Here is a 22,285-nt window from a genome sequence, read left to right on the forward strand (position 1 = left end):
AGGAGGGAGCATTGCTGTAGTTTTTAATGTCCATGCTATTATGTCACCTTATATGATCATACTTTCATTTTATTGTTATTATTATTATTTTTACAATATGTATTGATCATTCCTACTACCATTATATTTGAAAACAGTAATCTGTTAAGAAGGTTCTGGATTAAAGAATCCAGCACCCTCTGGTATGGGCACCAGCTGGGATAGATCCATGAATCATCTGCATGTGGCAACAGAAACAAGGATTTGTAAGGCAAGTAAAGATTTCTCCACTCTTTAGAGATTCAGTTTTAATGATCATATATCTATTGGAGCCTCGATAATATGCTCATTTTAAAGTCTTGTCTCTGTCCACGTGTCAATCAACATACAGTTCTATGTTGATTTTTACCCCAACTCTGTATTACTGCAATCTGATTGGATCTGCCTTGGATCTGAATCAGTGAAAAAAAAAAAAAAAAAAAACCCAAAAAAACTGTAGATGTTGGTGACACATGCTAGGAGCCCACAGGCTCAGCTGGGCAGTGAGTGAACCTCTCAACTCTGTCTGTCTGCATAATGAGTCACAAAGGCTTGACTCACTGTCTGAAGACGGGAGCTGCATTAACAGGGAGGTGTGTATAATAAAGTAGCCACTAAGTGCACTGTCAAAGAGGAAACACAGTGGAAAGGAGAATGGAAATCTCCTTGATGTGTCAAAACTTCAGTTTATCAAGATTTCCCAGTAATGTGAATTGTTCATCCGTTTGATCTTTCTCCCGTTGAAATTTCTGACAGTTTCCTTCATTGAGACTGGCAGAGGCATTGTCCACACATTGTGATGTGCGATGACATACTGTATCGCAGGCTGGCGTTTGAAGCAAAGAGCCCGTCATTGTCATTCACTGACAAACACGAAGCACAATGATGATACTGATTAATGATTCTCAGAGCGTTTATGGAAATGATCTCCTGAAAAGTGGGAGTTGCTTCTGACTTCAATTTAAACACAGAACTGATAGTTGGTTAGCTACAACACCATTCAGCTAATTTCACCTCAGTTTCAAAGTGCATTCACTGTCACTCTTCACATATCACCACGAGCATGAGGATTTCACAAAGAAGCTTATGAGACATTAACACTCCAACACTATTATTATTACGTTTTATATCACGTTAATGTTTCTAATAATAACAATTTTCTTTCTACTGAAGTGTTGAGGGGTCTCACTTCAAAAGACTGCATTCATTACTATTCCAGTTATGTGCAATCTAATCACTATGCAGAGATCAATTTATATTAAGTGATCAAATTTATTAGAGATAACTGGAATTAGTGAACAACTATTTCCTGTCAGTTGTAAGTCAAACAATTCTTCAACCATTGCTGTTACTACATCATAGATCACAACCTTAACTTCTGAAGATGTTTCTGAAGAAAGAAAGCCTTCTTTTAAATGGATGAATAAATCATCTTTCATCTGTTACTAAGTTGTTCCACTTTACGAACAGACATCATACCAGCCATTAAAGAAATGTGTCTGCAGCACAAAGGAGTTTATACATTTAATATAATTAAAAGAGCATAGTATAATAGCCCAGTTGGACTGATTTGTAGCATTTCAGCAGTTTCAGAATTAGCAACACACTGTTCTTTTTCACACCTCATGAGAAAAATTGTGTGAATGATGCTGTCAAGTGACTGTGAATAGTGTTTTCCTGTGCAGTATCTTTCTATTTAATCATTAACTCTCTACTATAGGACAAACCAAGAAAAGGTGGTGCAGTTGGAAATGACACCCACCCAAGGTCATGTGTTTGCTCCTCCCAGTGAGTGGTAATGAAAGCCAAAGGCCCAGCAGTGAAATAGAAAACAAACACTAGATGCTGCTTAATTACAGTAACATTCGATGGACACGGGACACAAGAGCTACTTTGACCACTGCTGCTACCGAAAAAATATCAGCTGTCAACATACTCAGCATTCAGGAAGAGATACTACTCCACTCCACTGTCTCCAGTGAGGCCAAAATCAAGTTCATGAATATTTTCTCAGGTAATCCGTAAGAATGGGAAAAGCCAAGCAAGATGCATATTCACTGTCTTTGGTTGCAGAAAATCCTTTTCTACATAAACTCTCATCTACATATTGCTGGCTGTGTTTGGAAGGTAAGCAGAATTTCTGAACACATGGTAACAAGCCTGTAAAATTGTATAATTAAATCCTGGGTCAGCGAATCATTTTTCTCAGATGGTAACGTCTATGTGTGGCATAACATTTTTTAAATGTCTTCTTCAACTGACATCTTGTTACTGTAACTGTCAACTCTTGAGAAGGAACACAGACAGTCCTTCTTGCAAAGCCAGTGGCACAGTCTTGGTAAAACATTGATTAGGCACAGAGACCAGGCTCACAGTCATTTCCCCATTTGCTCCACACATATCTTCCTCAAGTATGTTGATGTCAGTTTTTCTGGCAGTGCAGTCAATTAAAAGTGTGCCATTGATGTAATTCAAAAGCTGCAGAGTACAGAGCTGTCTCTCTTCCCCCAGCCTGCCTCACCCAATTGGGGTCCATCACCATCACCAAAACAAACTTCTCCTCTCTGCCAGGGTAATTTTTCCTTCTCCTCCACCACTGAGCACCAGTCATATTAATATCTTTGTAGAAGGCAAATGTGTGCTCCAGGAGGCCAGTCCCATGTGTTTTTTTTTTCTTGCTGTTTCTCTGGCCACAGCCAAGTACATTAACATATGTTCTCACGGTGCACAGTGCTACTCTGCATTGGTAAATGCCTTATTACAGCAGGACCTGTGCTCTTCCACTGACTATCCATAAGTAGTAAAGCACAGCCATATCTGCCCACTCACAACAGTAGGGATGTGTCTCACATGACAGGGGGCTCCTTAACATTTAGTCAGAGGCCCTCTTTTTGAAATTGATATTCCTCCCACTCGCAGTAATGGCGGATGGTAATAATGACAAATAAAGGCAATATTGCTACTGCATGGTACACACTGAGCGTAATAAGGTCATCTGCTGGTTATGGTTTTTTTGGGTTTTTTTTTTTCTCCACACATATTTATGCCTTTTTAGCATGCAGAGTCAAATTCTCTCAGTATGAATTACATCTCCAAAGACGACACCAGTGTGAAATATGCAAAGGCCGAGGGTGAGAAAAATATCCTGAACAATGCAGCATGTTCTTGCCTAGAGAGCTTATGCACTAGTAATCATTTCCAAACCCCAATTTCCTCTTATTAATCCATTTGTTTTGTTTCTTTTGTTTTTTTTATTTTTCCTTTCTGTCTGAAGTGATACAAGACATTTCAGATATCTTGAAATCTGTGTCAGAAAGCTGTGTCCTCTACAACTGGAGCCAAATTGGGAGATGACACTTACTACTGTCTTACTACTTTTGACAACAATGCAGAAACTACAGAATAAAGCAAACTAGCAGGAGGAAAACTAATGAGGCACATTGAGACACTTCTTATAGCATCACAGGATGTTCTTGACAAGACATCACAGGTTTGCCGTTAATTTAACTGATGAGTGGTTACGTATGAGGTAGGTTTAAAACCTAAATAACAGCTTCTCTCCATAAAACAAAGATGTTATGACATTTGAAAAAACACTCAGCATTTTCACGGGGATTAGAAATGCAGCTTGATTAGCAGCTACAGTGAAAGTGTTTCATGTGTAAATTGTGAAGCTGGAGAATGGACAACACATCCACTGGGCTATCAAATGCAGCTCGCTGATGATTATGTTGATTGCTGTTAAAAAACGGCTTTGGTTAGAATGTGTTTGCAGATATTAAATGGCCACCGAGGTCATTTGAGTCGCCGTGCTTGCAGTCATTAACTCCTTGTTTTTGTTTTTGTTTTTTTAAGATTTACTTTTCTTTTCTGATTTGGACAATCTTTGTTCTGTCTGCCAGAGATACCGTTGTGCTGTGTTGATCTGAAGACAGATTCTGAAAGAATGTGTATCAAACACCACAGAGAACTTGTCTTATTGTTGCACAAAGAACCGAGGGCTGGTATCCATGTCATCCCACAGCACTGCACTGATTTATAATGGTTGGGAGGAAAAAATAAGAGGCCAGGATATATCACTGAAAGATGAATAATACTTTGCTCATGAATAAAATCATTAAAAGAAGCTCTTTTATAACTTAGGCCATAACAATGAATCTTGAACATTTTATGATTAATGCTTTATCTATAAATTAAAGGTTTTGGATTTCAAAGGTTTTATATTTATATATTTATTTATGTTTTTAGTTATTCATTATTTTATTCTGCTTCTGACAGCCCAGATCACCTGAGGACACAAGTTCTGTTTGCTTTAACTTTAACTTCTATTTCTTAGACAATCTCTTTTGGGCTGCACCATTGTGCAAACTAATGAAGCCTCAAAGGCTTTGTTTAAGTCATTAAACATGGAAATCTAACTACACAGTTTTCTTCTAATGGCAAACAATTACATGGCAACAACTTTGCCAGAAAAATCAATGTCAGTGAAAAATAATTTAGTTGTATTGTTTATGTTTCAGCTGGGGGAATTTCACTCATGTCCAGGTCCTAGAAATGCTTGACTGCTCATACACAAGATTATAGAAAAAATATATATATAAATAAAAAATAATCTCTGTAACACTTGTATACTGACATAATCCCACCCACATTAATTATGTAGCTATGGCAAAAAACAAAATGAATGACTCTAATTACGCTTCTGTAGAATAATTGTCAAGCCTCTCATCTTAGACAATTAGACAATTCACTCTTCTCTGTCAAAATGTAATCATCTTTTCTTCACATCACAGATCATTACTGCATTTTATCTTTGCCTATGCAACAGTCTCATTTATTAAAAATGTCTACCTGTACTAGAAAAGCACAATCTCCAAAGTAAACTAAATTCTTAGAAGTCATTTCAAATCAATTTTATTTAAATAGCCCAGTGTGATAAATCACAAGGGGCTTTACAATCTGTACAGCATATAACATCTTCAGTCATCCCCTATCCTGGGCATATACATACTGTGTGTATATATATATATATATATATATATATATATATATATATATATATATATACATATATATATATGTACAATATGTGATGTATATAGAGTTGGTAGATCATATTGAAAACAAGATGATTTATGTAGCATAATTTATCATTAGGAAACATATGTTTATTCAGTTTAAACTTCTTTCTACACATTATTAGGCTAACCATAATAATCTCACATTTAGACAGTAAGTGTGTAAAATGCCTCTGATTTGGAGGTGGAAGTAACTTCACTGATTATGTCGTTTCTTCACTGTTTTTCTGATGCACTTCAGTAGATACATGAGAATCATCTCAGTCCTATCAATGATCACACTGCTGTGACATTTATACTCCTGACTCTCCTCAGTTCAGTATGAAGTTCTGTCTATTGGAGGTTTACACTGTTAGGTTCAATTCACAACAAAACTAAGCCCACATAAGCACAGTTGATAAGGTCGATAGCTCAGTGGGCACCTATTTACAACAGTGTTATCATATTATGATTCTTTCTGCAGTTCTTGGAGCCTTTCAGTATGATTTTAACCAGGAAGTATTGATGGCTGAGCTGAAAACTGCTGAGTTGATATGTGACTATGGTGACTCTGAACTGTTGGTTCAGATTGTTAAGAAGTATTCTGGTTACTTGGTAAAGATTTGTTAGTATATATACTGAACATCTGTAACATTTATGAAGCACGCATTAGGATGAGAAGATTTTCAAGTTCTTTTTAAATTATGTTCTGTTACAATTTTTGACCCCAAGCAGTGCACTGCTGCTTTGATGTTCTTCCCTCTGGCTGTGAACTTACAGGAGAAGGCCAAATCAGCATCATTCAGTGGATGAAGACAATGGTAGAGCAGCAGAAAAAGAAACTATTAAATCATATGAAGTTTCAAAACATATGAAATCATCATTAAAAAAGTAAATTCAAGTATAGTTCAGGCCAAGAATGCAGCCAGTCAGGGTGTGGGTGAGAGGTGACAAGGTCTAGATGCTGACAGCAAATTAATAATGATGTGCAGAAGAATCTCACAGCAGTGTTGTGTATGTTTTAGCCAGGGCAGCAACACCTGAGCAAAAAAGTCATGTAGAACAAGCCTTTACACACTGACCTAAAAAAGTAACTGGATGGTAAGTTTACTCATTGAAGTGTGGGTGGCTGACATAGCATCGGCTCATGAGAGAAATGTGACCAACTCTGTTATATGCATCAGAAAAATTCCACCCTACAACCTCCAATGAATTGCATTACAAAGCCTATATGTCATGGATGTATTAGTGTATTTAGTCAGTAAGAGAGAGGGAAGAGTTACTTAATATACAGTACTGAAGCGCAAGCTGCAAATCTATTTTTTTTCTCTTTGATTTATTTGAAATTACTTGCAATTTTATGGTAAAAACTTCAACGACAAGGACAGACTTTCCGTCTTATATTCCTCCCACTACTCAGCACTACATCAGCAGAGGCAAATTGCTTTTCTCCCAAGCCTGTTTAATGAATGAACCAATCATGCATTAATGGCACAATCTATGGAGGAATAGTCCATGTTTGGAAACTTTCCCCATTTGAGACACAGTTTGCAACAGCTCAGAGGTGCACGTTGGCATTGTGAAAAAGAAGTGAGCAGCAGGGACGAGGAGTTATTGAGATTCCAACATGTGCTGTTCTGATGCAACTTCCTTCAGCTTTAAGTATTCTGTGGAGAGCTGGATTTGTACACAGAAATATTTTGTCAATATAGATACATATGACCTAAAAGTGCAGTTAATTGTGGAGGGAGGAAAGATTGTCTTTTAGTGGATTTTTTTTTTGTCTTTCTCCGTTCATGGTACAGGGTTGTTGACAATATCACTTACATTCCCTTCAGTTATGTTACACCTGTCCGTCTGCTATCATCATTTGCACTAATTTTGCTTGCTTGCTCGAAATGATGATGATTTTATTATAATGAATGTGTGTTTATTCAGATCTCTGCAGTGGCATTTCATTAATTAAAGTATGAATAATTTCATTCACACACGGTGACTATACTGTTTACCTCTTCTCGGGTCTTAATGTCAGAACTTAGGTTGTGACATTCACTCTTGATCTGTTCCCCTGATATTGTGACATGAGATTGTAGACGTCTGTATCACAGCTTCGCTCTTGCTTTGAGAATTGCTACACCCCCAGTACTAAAGTGTATTTAGTCACAGCAGGTCACATGTGATAATGCTGCAAGTGCAACTTTAGTATCTATTCCATTCCAATCCATATGAACACCTCAAGTAAGATTGGTGAAAGTCACATTTTGCCTGCTTTAAAAATAGTCCAAATCATTATGGTGGACTCTGGGACTTTGTATTATCCACCGGTCAGGCTAAGATGCTTATACATTAGCAATCTAGGGGACCAGACAGCTGGACTGCAGTCCTGGAGCACACAATGACTTCCCATTAATAGGTTGGGGAGCGTCGGGAGAGCCCACCCTGAGCAGAGATTTCCACATGGACATGGCCTAGGGCACAGGGATACCTGCCCCCAGCCATCTGCACTGATTTGACAAATGATTCTATATCAAAGGCCTCTGCACTGATTTGGATGGTAATTGATTGGAAGTGAGGCCTTCAAATCCCTGATTGGTTTAGCTGGATGTAGGGGGGAGATAGGCTGTGGGAAGTGAGAGGGAAGGACAGCAAGTGAGAAAGAGAGAGAGAGACAGAGAGGGACAGAGAGAGAGAGTACATTCTGGAGATCTGGGAAATATACAGAACTCTGTCTCATTTGCACTTTGAGAGAATTCATAGAGACTTTGAGAGAATTCATTCAATATGCAATTTCTACACACCTCTCTGTGTTTCTGTTTCTGTTTCTAATGCAGCTGTCAGTATATCCAATTTGTTAGTGTGTTCATGAAGATTGGATTTCACCATTCAAAAAGAGGAATTTGGTTAGAAATGGAATATTATTGATTTGTTCCACATGGAGGTGTGGTCTGATGCAGACATATGAGCATGCCGAGTTGGCTGAGAGAGACCATGGATTATGTATTCCTTCATCAATTTCCCCTGAATTTTTTATGCCATTAACCCTTGTTGTGGAAATCATGTGACAAGGGAGATATCATCAAACGTGGAAGCTAACCATTGTTAGCAATTCCCATGAGGATTACCTCAACCTCATTACCATTACAGGAAGAGTACTGTATGAGAATGTACATTGATATGAATCAATGATATGATGAATGTTTACTACAATGTAACATCCTCAATCATTCATGAGGCATAAATCTGAAGGTTTGATTATGTCATTAAAAGGAAGCTTTAAAGCAGATAGACATACTCCTCATTGAGATTAAATACAGTGAGGATTTTTCTACTATAAATGTGAATCCAATCATATTTATTCATACGTGTGACCTAAAAAAGTGTTTATAATGTTAGCCACGCTGTGAGCAGCCCTTCAAGTCATCCAGCCACTCATGTATATAATACACCATGTTGGACGTTCTGCAGATAAGCCAGGACACTGCGGAGCCCTGTTGATGCCACGGTGACAGTGATGTTATGTATGTAAAGGCCTACTGCCTTTATTACACGGCAGGCTGGCTGCACTGCATACCTTTTGCCATTTGACACAGACATGTGGTGCATGCTAGTGACAGATGCTGCACAGTACTGGTCCCAGAGGTCACAAATGACCTTTTGGATTGTCTTTTTTTCAGTCACAAAGCATTATTTGTTTGACGATGGCCACCAATGCAACCTCAGGCACCCTGATGGAGCCGTGGGTTGTTGCTGCTTGTCTTCTGAGATCACATTTACCTCAAATAAATTGTGTGTGTGTGTATGTGAGAGGGGTTGAGTGAATGAATGTGTGCGTCTGTGCACTTGCATGTAGACGTACATGTTGAGGAAGATGCCTCACCAACCACCCATAGTCTGCTTGATGCCTTTAACTAAGCTTAATTGCTGCATGACTAGCCTCTTGTTTGGATGCCAGAGGGATTTTCTTTTATTATACAGAATGAATCATCATTAAGATGTGCTTATTCAGTGACCTTTCCTTGGCTTAAAAAATGCTGCTGCACACAGGATCTTAAGCATTTTATCTGTGGCAATCAGTGTGTTTACATTTGTATTCCAGTCGAAACGTTGCAGGATAAAGTCTGCTTCAAGCAGCAAGGTGCCTGTCTAGCATTTTCATCACTCAACTTTTACATTGTTAGGTGCCATTTCACTGGAGACGTTCTCATTTTATGTGGAAAATAAAGTTGTGAAATGGCATCCTGCAGTGGCACGGTTTTAGTTTACATTAGCAATTTCAGACCTAGCAGGAACAGGGTGCAGTGCAGGCCCCATACTGTCAGAGGTGCTTGATCCCCACCCCCATCCCTTGCCCTCTCCATCTGTCACCTAACTAGATTGCACTGGTCACACAAACACATGCATGCATGCATGCACACACACATTCTTACACACATACAATTGTATTAGCTGAAACACCATCAGCTATCTCCAGTAGCATAGAGCTCACAACCAACTATTTAACGTTTAGTTTTTTTTTTAACAAAGTATACAAAATGTGCCTAACAAGGATACTTCAGAAATGTCTGTTTACCACCTGTGTTACAAATAGGATTCCACAGTTTATGTACAGAAACACATATGTATGTGCACACATTTTATTCCTTTCCTGTTGTGCTATAATGAGATACTGTTATTCATGCTGTATAACCAGACAAAAACCTTGTGAAAAACTGACACAATTTTCTACCGCCTAAAGCCTAATGTCAGAAATATGATCTTACCCTCACCTCTTACCCTGACTGCCTTACTGTAATGACGCTCTAAGGTGAGCACACTCATCAATTATTCACAGAATGCAAGATTTTCAGTCTTTATCTTCTCGCCAGCTAGAGGAGACCATTTAAGAAAAAAAAGATGAGAAAATAAAGGAAAAGAGAGAAAAGCTGCTTGGTGGATGAATAAGAGGGTTCACAGTGGACAGACAATGCTCTCGATGTGAGTTATAATTGTAGTTTAACAATGTGTGGACCTCTGGGATTTTTCAGTATGCAATATATGGCCTTTAGACTAAGATCACTATGGAAACCAAAGGCCTCTGAACGACCTGCAGTGCCCACCCACTCGGACAGCCGTTAATCATCTTTGCTCAGATCCTGGCACTGCAGAATTTGGCCAATGTGTCAAGAAGCAATTATATATACTTAGTGCTTGGGCACCCGATCTCCTCCCTCCCCTCTCTTTCCTCGCTCTCACACTCTTAATATAATCACAGAGCAGTCAGTTTAAAAGCCCTCTGTTCATTTCACTATCTGTCTGGGGGATGCACACAATGCAGATGAAGAGAAGTGTAAAAAGACAGAGGATATTCTATTCTGAGAGCCATAATCAGAATATTCTTTTCATACAAATCATATCCAGTCATTTACTCATTTTACCAGCCTCCTGAGCTGACTGACATACCAAATTACCCCAGCTGGCCCATTGCATTCGCTGCACATACTGGGTTGGTGCAGATCATGGAGACTAATGTGGGCTGACTAGAGGGAGATTATGTTCTGCTGCTAACAGCTAAAACATGAATAACACTATCCGCAAACCCACGATGTTCCCCCATTACATCAGCCCTGATCAGCTGTGTAAAATCAGCAAATCAGAGAGAGAGAGAGAGAATGAAACAGAAATGTGGTGGCTAGAAATTACAAGACATAGACAGGTGTAATCTGTACAGCCATAGGAAGAGAGGCGATCCTGTACTGGACTGTGTCAGACTGGAATTTCTAATCAGAAGCCACTAAAAGGTCAGTGAAGGACACACAGTGTTATTTTTCATTGACGAACCTCCAAACAAAAGTCGATTGCCTTGCTTGTGATTTTCCTGTGATTGACATGGGTGGAAGCGGATCATATTTTATTATTATTTACTGTTCTACCAGCGTCTGCAGCTTTCAGTGCCACCAAAGTCATTGTAGACAACTAGCGGTGCATTAGCCATGTAGAGCGGTGTTAGGCTTTGAACAGTTGATGACAGGCTGTCAGACAGCTTGCCTCCATTGGGCTCCTTTTTTACCAAGGTCCACTCTTGCAATAAGCCACTCTCCACCATACCGGCCGTTCATCCAGAAAAGGACACAGGCAATTTTGACACGTTTGGTGCTAAGTGAACTGAAATTGTGTGAATTTCACTACATAGCACATTATCACATTTGCAAGAGGCATGCACCAGAGCAGGAGTTGAAGGGGAAAGTTACTTCAGGAGATAACTTGAGACCATCACAGTGAAGTGATGACTTTTACTCTGCATGTACAGGACTAATTAGCATTGAATAAATCTGCCCTTCTCGCCTCACGTCAAACGAATGTTGAACCATAATGGAATGCAGACAGATAGAAACGCACGTTCTCTGGCAAAGAGTCTTGTCAAAGGCATATGGTGAACAGAGATGAGATCAGAGATGAGACGGATTTTATGGAGCTAATTTACAAATGTGCGATGTAAATAGACATGCAAACAAAACCTAATAAGACCATTTAAAGCTTAAAATATCTGCAATTTTTCCCCATAATGATGTTTGTCCCTTGCCTGAAAGCCAGCTGGAGCTTACCTTATGAGGACAAATGGGGGCTGGTGAGTTAAAAGACTTCTCCGGCGTCTGGCTCGGATTCTACAAGAAAAACGCATTATCAGGGACATGTTTTCAGTAGAGGGCATCTCCCAGAAAATCTTCAGTGACAGAAGTTGCAGCTTATTTCCTGGTCCTTGCCATTAGCATTTTTGCAATATGTTTTAGAGGGGTTAAGCAACTCTCAATCAACAAACACATCTTTGCTGCCCACTAATCCAAGACCACAGCTTTTGTTGACTGTCATATTTTAAATCTTTATCTTGACAATGTTATCTTATCCTACATCATGTGAGTGGGCACAGTGATGTATTTTGTTTTGTTTTCCAGTTTTTCCTTCTTTCTCTCCCTCCACAAAGATTATAAATCCCTCTTTGTCAGAAAATTTCACTGAACATATGTTCAGACTTTTGCATGTACGCCTGAATGCATTTTTTGAGGTTAAATGATTATCACATTGTTAATACACCAATTCATCACTCAGACACAAGAAAACACCATTAAAAAGCAGACACAAGGTAAGTCGACAAGCCAACAACAGATGGTCCCGCTGCTCGTGATTATGCAAAGATCCAAAGTATTTGCATACTCACAATGCCACAGTAAAAAAAGAAAACAAGAAGCCATCTTGAGTTGACCTCAGTAAGAAATGAAAGGAGCAATGGTTGAGGCAAACCCAGCGGGGAAGTGGACAGGCTCTGCAAAAATCTGTAGGAATCTACCAAGGGCCTGCCTCCTGGGAAGGCCCTGTTGATTTCCAAGCAGGTGCTTTCAGTTATGTCCTCATATCCAATTATGTACCTGTGGTATGTCTGATGCTCCCTGACACTATTAATGGCTGCCTTATGGTATCACCAGGACAGATGAGACACTCAACTCTCCAGACTCTTAACATCTATATTTCATTGCAACACAGAAGGAGGACACCTCACTGTCCACGGCAACTGAGAAAAAAAAAGAGCCAGGCTTTCACTGCAGCATAAACACCACGTCATGAAATATGAATGAATAAATGGGTCTTTCTGGGATGATGGAATTAGTAGATAAAATTTTCCCTTCAGATTGAAAATGCTAGATGGCCATGATATCTTAATTGATGTGACAAATAAACATGAGTTATCTTCTCTGGGGACAGGAGTAGTAGATGGATCTTTGTGTGTGTGTGTGTGTGTGTGTGTGTGTGTGTGTGTGTGTGTGCGTGCGCACGCAAAAAAAAATGCATGTATGTTAATGGCATGAACAACGTTACCTTGATTCCAAACAATGCCTCCAAAACTGTTTCTATTTTTTATTAATATATCATTACTGTTAACTAGGCTGTATCCTATTTAGGGCTTTCATCAGATTTTCACTACACGATTATCATGGGCAAAATAATTCAACAACAATATTATAATGATATTATTCTAATAGCTATAGAAAATTTCAAAAAATAATAATAATTAAATGGATACCAAAAACAACTGGGATTCATGGATAAGAGGGGGTGAAAAGACAACCAGATGAAATGATAAACAAAAGATCTACAATGCTAAACATCTGCCATCACAATAACATCATATTATTAACAGGTTATAATATTTCATTTTTTCTATTTTTTTAAAATGGTATATTGCTACAGTATAATGTTGATTTAAGTCCAGTCCAGATAATTATAACATCACCCACAGTTTCCATGCAGATGATTCTGTCGTTCTCAGGGAGCGACAACCCTGAAAATGGAGAGCTTAAAAAAACCAAACATTTCCAGTATAATCTTAAATTCACTTCACAACCTCCAGTCACTCTAAAAGAGTTTGAAGAGATAATACACACAAAAGGATAAGATCAAAACCTTGTGTGGAATCAGTGAATAAAATCAGATGCCAAATATAATGAAATTACTGAGAAATGTGATGTTTTCTGAAGAGATTTATTTAAGTCTGTTTAAAATTGTGAGTAAACAACAGTATGTTTGTTTCATAATCAACAACTGCTTTAATTTGAAAGAACAAACAATGTGGAAGAAGCAATATTCTCAAATGTGTTGCTAAAAAGCTGCTTGTATTCAGTGCTTTAGCTCATATAAATAAAGGGGCCTGTTCAAGCTTGATACCAACCGTAGATAATCTAAATCTTTTTCCCTTTCTTGGACACACAAACACAAACACATAGAAAGATCTCCCCTGGCTATAATCACTGTGCTTTTATTTATTTTTATTTTTCAGTAGTTTTTTTTCATTACATTTTCATTTTATTCTTTGAGCAGAACAAAACATCACATTGCATTTATGTCATGTCCCTTTGCCACACTACTCCAGTCTAACTCACACATGTAAAAGGTAATTATCAATCATACATTTTTCATTAGTGTGGCAGCAATGCAGCTTTATGAGCAATAACTCACACTCTATGCTCTTACAGGAGACACAAATGTGATGATGATGATGGTGTAAGCAGGAGAAAAAACAACTGTCTTTTTTCCACTCACCTTTGGTCTGGGACATTTTGCATCTGATAGGGAAACACTATAGACAAGACTTGCAACAGAGGGCCTTGGATTACACTACATATTGATGGTTTTTCCTTTTCAGAGTTGCCTGGGGTAGTTATTGTAATTTGATGAGGCCCAGAGAGCATGATGGTACGATATATAACTAAATTTATAACAGAGAGAAACATGATGTTTCTTTGTCTGATTTCTTGGAGACATGCTGATTTAGCAAAGATCATTTCTGCTGTGTCTGAGGTTTGTATTCCTTACGAATTCTTACCCTCACTTCAAACCTCCAAATTGTCCAAGTCTTAATTATAAGTCTTACCACATGTTTTGGTGAAGCAGCTCAAGACAAAGAAACATTAGCCCAAACCCTGCATAGCTTGCCCTCTCCTCTATATGACAGATGTAGTGTAGAGCAGTCTGGTCACATTCAACAAGCCAACCTCCCCAACAAGCCCCATGAAAAGAACAAGAGCACTATTCAGTGCTGAGTGGACAGGGACTTGTGGCACATTTGTGTTTCTAGTCCCATCAGCTCAGCCTCCATTCTCACCACACACAAGGAGGCTTTATGCTGTTGTCTTCTCCGGCTCCCTCAAAACTGCCATGCTGCATTTAGTAAACTGCATTTCCAGCACCTAGTTACTGCTTTTCTAACCCTGTTCGCCACCCTGACAGTGTTGCCCCCCCCCCCCCCCCCCCCCCACCCCCCAAAATAAAATATAGTTCTCTCACTAGGATTAAAGGAGCAATGTAGTTCAAGGATTATCAAATGCCTTTGATCATGTGACTGCCATGTTTTTGATCATAGCACCAAATATATTCTCTTTTTCTTTCCCTCTGTCTCTATCCCTCTCCATGGATTTCCTCTTGCTTGATGGTTCTCTGCAGTGTGAGGAGAGCTCTTGACAGGCAGTGAAAGAAGAGAGTGTAACAAGCGTAAAACACATATATTTGTAATCTTGTGATGAGGAAGATCATACTCACACTGCTTATCAGAGGTAATCTGCACAAACAAGTGCTATGAAAGATAAATCTGCCTTGTGTTGAGGTTTGATTAGCATGTTTATGACATGTAAGAATACGATGAGTATTTATCTTTGCCCAAAATTGTTTCCATGAAGTCCTGTACACATTCTCTCAGTACCCTCTGAACTACTCCTGTATTTAATGTTTTGCTCCTTTTGAGGCAATGACACAGATGTTTTCAGTATAAAAGAGAGCAGCCATAGATTATTTGCCTTTGAAACAGGAAATAAGGTTTCAGATGCTTCAACCCCCTACTGCACCCCCAACTGCACCCTGCTGCTGTTCATTAGCAATTTCTGAGCCTTGGGCTATTTTGCAGTGTTTCAATCCCCACAATATTATTATTTAGTGGATGACTTGGACATGCAATCAAAGGGACATGCAATATGTGCAACTCTTGTATTGGAAGGAAAGCAATGCCTTTTCTATGATGCCCAGACTAAAACCCTGTAATTGTGTGCCAGGGGAGCCGTGGCTCAAATTTAGTCAATATACCTCAACAAATGTTCTTTATTCTCATTGTGCGATCACCCCCTATTATTGTCATAGCCAAGACAAAAACAGGACATATCAAAACAATTATTCTGATGTGGCTTCAACCAACATTTCAATGTGAATGGCACTTGAACCTTGCATCATTATAAGGCGTGGTTTCAGGCAAGAAAAGCCCATCAAAAAATGATTGAATATCATTTTAATGGGTAGAAACCTACAAGGCTTTCATACTGTCTACCTGCCATGTTATTAGATAAACCACGTCAGTCAAGCTGAGGAACACTGAAACAACATACAGACAAGCTGACAAGACATAAGCACGCTGCCTTCCATCTCACTCCCATTTTGGCATGTTTATCCAGACTTCCATGTGAGCTTAGTGCACCACTGTGCATATGCATACAGAGTAATGGAGGTTCAAAAACTGGTGCCTGAAGGAAGCTGCACATATAGCACAAGCTCTTTGAAACAGTGCCAGGGTGGGCCTCATTTGCAAAGCAATTTGACAACAAAAGTAAAATACTCTACAACTTCAATCCAAATTCTAGACATGCCAACTGGTAGGGCTCTGCAGTTTGCTGAGAGAGGGAATTTGAGAGGGTTACATCCGGTGTCTTGTATGTGTGTGTGCCTCTGACATGGCTTATTTGCAGACCTAGTATTGCACCAATGCAATGTCATGATTGCTTTGGCAAGAAGAGAGGGCCTAATTTACATGAGAGGGAGTCCTAGAGGCACACAGGAGCTTGCCTTTGACCAAGGTGCCAACAGCCTGCAGAAAAACATTGTAATTACAATTTTACAAAGCTGCTGTGTTTACAACAAACTCACCCTTAATACAGCAGGAGCACATTCTCAGTAAATCAGTCAGTTCTCCAAATGATCATGACAGAAAAATGTGGTAATGCTTTGTATAGTTGTTGGATTTTAATATTCTACACCCAAATCAAATCAAAACTATTGATGCTATGTTGTATTTGATATTATTAATTATTGCATGTTTACATATGTTTTATGAAAAATATCCCATACATCTTTTTCCTCTCTGGTAAGACTGGTTCCCAGCAGCCAGTCACTATCCACTGTCCAAATATCCTCATTCACTAGAGATTTATGTTTCCTTTTTTTCTTTTGCTGTGATTCTGAACAATCTCTGGTAGCTTGGATTGTTTTGACAAGTGCAATATGACTGTGGATTAACGAGAACAGGATTTCATATGATGTGGATTTATGATAATCTAAAATATGTCGAGGAAGCTTAATATTGTTTTTATTGCCTGTACAACTACTAAGATTTTGTTTTCAGAAACCTGAGACCTACAGAAAGAGAGACAAGAACAACATTTCACAGGCTGAGGCTGTTTAAAATCAAATCAAATCAAATCAAAGTACTTTAATGATCCCAAACTGGGAAATTGTTGCGTTGCAGCAGCAGCATAACTTACAATATGTACAATACGATACAGAAAGTAACAAAAAAGAATGTACAATATTTCAATAAGAATATAATAGAGCTGCTGTGTACCACCACACATATTTAGTCGCTCGACAAAGGTTTACATATCAATGCTGTGCCCATGACATCTTAAAAGAATTCTATTTTCCTTTAGTTTCATGATTTGCTCTTTCAACCCAATGTGCATGACCTTCAGGTGAGAAAGGGTGTTGATTTATTTTTTTTTATATTTGACCTCTGACAAAATGTCTACACCTTGTGTAAACTCTCGCTGAATTTTAAAGTCTGCCTCCATACTAAACAAACACAGCATTTCCTGGTGTTTTTCGTCTGTTTAATACAGTAAACAGATTATTTTAGGATAATCATCTGGTTTACACCACAGGTGGTGATTTGATTTGTTGAAAAAGTGAATTTGGTTAAAATATTCTGAATCAAGGCTTCATCAGTGAAAATCATAGTATTAGTTTAATATTATAAAACAACATGATTTTTTTTTCATGACTATTTCTGTAATTGCCTTAAATGAGTTATGTAAATTTCCTGATTTGCGAGGAGAGAGGTCTCCTTGGATTAAGTTGGATATAATTACATGTGTGATTAGAAATTAGTGAATATTGCAACACTGTCAGTGTCAAAAACACGAGCTAGTAGGCAAACATGGCTAAATCATTGTCACTCAGATAGTTTGAGAGGAGGGGCAGTTTGATACAAATTGAGGCCACGAGACGAGAGACTGCGCACTGAAAAGCTCTCTAATCCAGTAATATTTTGGGTGACTTTCTAAGATAAATACTTTTGCATTGTCTTGATGAGAGAGCCTTGCCTCATTTAAGTGTCTTTGGGATGCAGCTCAATCCACATGGCAGGAGTCAGACTTGTACACTTGACCATATAATGTAGTGTTTGTCACAACCCGGAATGCATTTCTCTCTTCAAAGTATATTTCTTGGCCTGCTCTCGTCACTCACTCCCTCAAACCAATTTGTCATTCTAAGCCTAGCTTCACTGCTGCCAGCGCCTGGATGATAGCAGTGGGCCTCTCTGATCCAGGCAGTGGCTAGGGAGCAGGCCAAGTGTTCCGCGAGCCACCCTGGGACACCAAGCAGGCGCTTCTGCCGGCTGATGCACGCCTCCACGGCCGAGAGGAACTGGCTTTGCAGATGCTTTCAATTCGACACAGAATGGAGCTCATCTACTTTGTGAGGACATTTGCTTTGTGTTTGTGCACTGCATTTGTGCTTGTTTGTGTATTTTGTGCTCAAGTGTGCATGAGCATGCATGTGTGTGTGTTAGGAAGATTAAGAGAGGTCTGTGTGTGTGTGTGTGTGTGTGTGTGTGCGTGTGTGTGTGTATGTGTGTGTGTGTATTCAAATCTTTGTATTTGTGCATGACTGAATATATCGGCGTGTGCATGCACGAGTGTGTGAAGCTGCTTTTTTATATAAAGACACAATTATCCTGAAATGAGGCTAAGTTTTTTTTTTCTTTTTTTGGTTCACAATGATAGTATTGGCTAAGTTCTGATGACCTACAGTACCAATTGTCTGGTCACCATTCTCCTCCACAGACAGACGTTCCTCTCAAGAGCAAGTGGGAACACAACACTGTCGTCGTCACTTCATTATTCCTGTTTTAAACAACCATTAATGCTCATTCCATTGCTTGGATGCCACTTAGCTGTTGAGCTTATCAGCAACCGTCAACCAATTTACTACTGCAGTTCTCTCTCTACTTGGGTGAGCAGAGCACTAAGTGTATTCAAAAGTACTTTAGCTGCATATTGTTACTGACTGCTTCTCATGGTCAGGCAAAACTTTACTTTGATAAAAATGAAAGTAAATACCATCTTATGAAGTTAAATTACCCGACACATGTGCTGTGCATTAGCAAATCCACTCTTTGACTTGACATTTCACTGCCTTTCTGATGAAAGGAGTCAGGATGATGAATATCTTAGTAGCTGCTGTCTAGGTGATGCTAAACAGGACATCTGAGGAACAAGAGAGCGCAACACTGTTTGAAAGTAAATCTGGCAAATGTATGCTAATCATCTTCTGTTTGTCAAATTACAGAGAAGACACTAGCCTCCTCTCAGCAGAGGTGCTCGACATCGACCTTTCAGACCCCTCTGTTTGTATGTTGCAGCCTTTTGTAGTTTAGGATTAAACTATGCATGGCTAATGCATTCGCACAGGAGCAGATGTATTTATCTTTAGCACATAGACTGTCAGCCACCATTCTGCACCCAACAATCAGCCCTCTGAAAACAGACCCCTTCATTTGTCTCAGAATTGAGACTTGAAGTAGCTCGTTGAATGCCTAGCCCGAGCATTCTCGTTAGACACTGATACCCATCTCACAAAGCAACACCAGCCTTTTATCTGTCTGAGCGTGATGCGGGATTTGATTGGGAATGAATTTGGAAGGCTCCAATCAGTTTCCCTTGTATGAGCACAGTTAACATGTATGTGACTGCTCCTTGAGCGCTGATGGCACAGACATGGGCGATTAAGGCCGAAGCCCAATCAAACCAGCTGTGTGCCATTCCTCCCATGGCACCGGTTGTACCAGGCATGTGTTCCATGCTACGAGCAGGCAGAGAGGCCTCAACCAAACTCCCAGTCTGGGGAGTTATGGCCACACATGAACCAGGACGTGTAGGCAGATTGGGGTTTTAGCTATACAAACATTTTTCAGAGACAGAGCTGCTATGCAAGCAGAAATAATCTCATTGGTTGCGTCAAACCTCAGTGGAGAGTAATTCTGGCCAAGCAGCAGTCGGCTGCTGAAGCCCAGTGTAAAAGGCATAGGGTAAGACAGGGGGTAACTAATATTATGAATCCCAAAGCTCTTCCTGAGAAAAAGAATGCAATTAAGGCATATTTAAGCTAAATTATCTGGGTTAGATTGATGGCTGTGAATTTTAAAGTTTGTGTTCATTTATCTTGCTATTTGTTTCTTTTTCTTTTATATGAAAAGTCTTGATGTACCTTATTTCACTCAAATCACACCATTATGTCGCATGAAAAATCAAATAAACCAATAAAAAATAACCAGAAATTATGAAATGACAAAACTGGGTAAAAACGTGAACATTACAAACTGTAACATTTAATCTACATGTCTTTTTAAATTGCATTTCACCATTTTGAGGATGTATTAACCAGTGTGGATTCATTGGTTTGATGGGTACTCATTTTCTGAAATCTAATTTCTCCAAAAAATATAATTACCTGTTAAGTCCAATATGTTCTCTTGACATTTATATCTGAAGTAGGATATTTCATATACCAGTTATTTAAACTCAGCTGTTACATTCTCTGCAGCCCAACCAGGACTGAACCTCATCGTCCCCATGCCGACTTCCCATTTCTCAGTCAATAGTAATGAACATAATACCAGCTAACTCAAAGTACATCATTCACATGCTCTCCTGTTTCTTTTTAAATCAGTCACCATGCAATTAAAGCGTGCACACACACACACATATAAATGTTCTCATCATTTGAACTTGTTTTAACAAATAGCTCACAGTCTGCCAGGATGAGAACATCTACACCTGTAACCTAGCACACATCACATATTCTACAGTAGCACAGCCAGTGAATCATAATTTTATTTATTTATTTTTGGGCTGTGTAGCACAAATTGCCACTGGGGGGGGGTACCAAAGTCAGAAATAGTCTAATACTACAAAGTTTTTTTTTTTTTTTTTTTTTTTGGACTTCGATTCAATACAGCTAAAGGTTTCACTTTAAAGAAACACAGCGGCAGCATGGTCTGACAACAACATGTCTTTGTATAGCACAACTGGAGTTTGGAAATGTTGTAAGGGAAGTAAATTCAAAGTGAAGGAGTGGTATGAGGCTTGTAAAAAAGCAATTGGTGCAGTGATTTAGAAAGAAATACTGTCTTTTAGACATGGTCAAAAACTTTTGTTTAACAGGGATCAATCTGTCACCAGCAGCTCTTCGGGCTGTCCCGTCAATCCCCACTTGATTCTGACAGCAGCAGGGCTGTTATGATCACCAGTGGATTTAGGTTTTCTGCTGTTTCTGTTTCAGGTGGACACACATGCATTATACAGATATACAATGTTACAAATTTACAAGAGATGCCAAACCATCAGCTACCAAATAGAGGCACATACAAGGCCGTCTAAACACCTATTAGGACTATTGATAGCAGAGGCAGGAGTTATGACCGTGGAAGGGGAGGATATCTGTGTCTCTCACTCTGCATTACCAGCATCTTTGGAAAAAGCTTCATAGATTTGGACAGAGGCGAAGGAAGGCTTTATCAGCGCCAACACAGAGAAACACATTAAGGGATCAGAACCCCAAAGGTCAATTGTGGCTGTGGGCAGTGCTTTGTTATGGTCTCCTCTCTGTTTATATTGCACTGAAGCCAAGTGACATGTGAAAGTAAGTAATGATACCAGTTTTACAACAGAAACTGAACATTGTTCTTCATCCTTGGTCGACAGCGTGTTAATATTTATACATATTCCTCTTTCTGTGTGAGTGCTTTTCACATGTTCACAACAGGGGAAGAACAGGTACTGATGGAACATGCAATAATAAAGGATGGAGGCAGAAACCAAATGTCAGAAAGCTTCTTTGTGGCCAGCTTCCATCTTCCTGAATTAATTTATCTATTCTATATGACAGATGAACTCATATGTGACACAGATATAGAAAAACTGAACCCAAATGCAGTTTTGAATTTCATTATCTTCTTTAGAAAAGTGTTAGTGGAGCAGGAGCTGAACTCTGCTGCCAGACGTCGCTCTAACACTCAGGTTTTTCAAACCTCAATTGTATGACATGCTGTCATTACAACAGCACGTTGGCCTTGTTCAGAGGATATAGACCTTTCCTTCCTTTTCAGGATTCAGTGTCTGTTTTTTTGCACATTTTCAGGATCTGAACAATTGACTTTGTAACACCGTGTTGTGATTTACTTGTATTTTGCAGGGCAACAATCACTGGTTGAGACAAATCCATAATCCCTCACAAGATAATAATAATAATAATGTAATCCTTATTCCCAGATGGAACCATTTTCTGAAAAGACAGTTTTTGGCCCCGCATAGGTCCTATTCAAGAAGAAGAGCGATGGGGAAGTTATTTAAAAAACATGGCAGCAA

The 22,285-nt window shown here is 39.1% G+C and overlaps 1 protein-coding gene across 1 annotated transcript in view; it reads right to left on the reverse strand.

Annotated features, from left to right (window-relative positions):
• Positions 1 to 22,285, reverse strand: part of pcdh11 (protocadherin 11) — a 140,232-nt gene that overhangs the window by 57,775 nt on the left and 60,172 nt on the right. The window contains exon 4 of the mRNA XM_071457590.1: positions 11,657 to 11,716. Within this exon, the coding sequence (XP_071313691.1) occupies positions 11,657 to 11,716 (60 nt within the window). The remainder of the gene's footprint in view (positions 1 to 11,656; positions 11,717 to 22,285) is intronic.

This window comes from Trachinotus anak, unplaced genomic scaffold (assembly GCF_046630095.1).
Source record: "Trachinotus anak isolate AG129_WGS33_773 ecotype Australia unplaced genomic scaffold, CSIRO_AGI_Tana_v1 ptg000021l, whole genome shotgun sequence".
Classification (NCBI taxonomy): domain Eukaryota; kingdom Metazoa; phylum Chordata; class Actinopteri; order Carangiformes; family Carangidae; genus Trachinotus; species Trachinotus anak.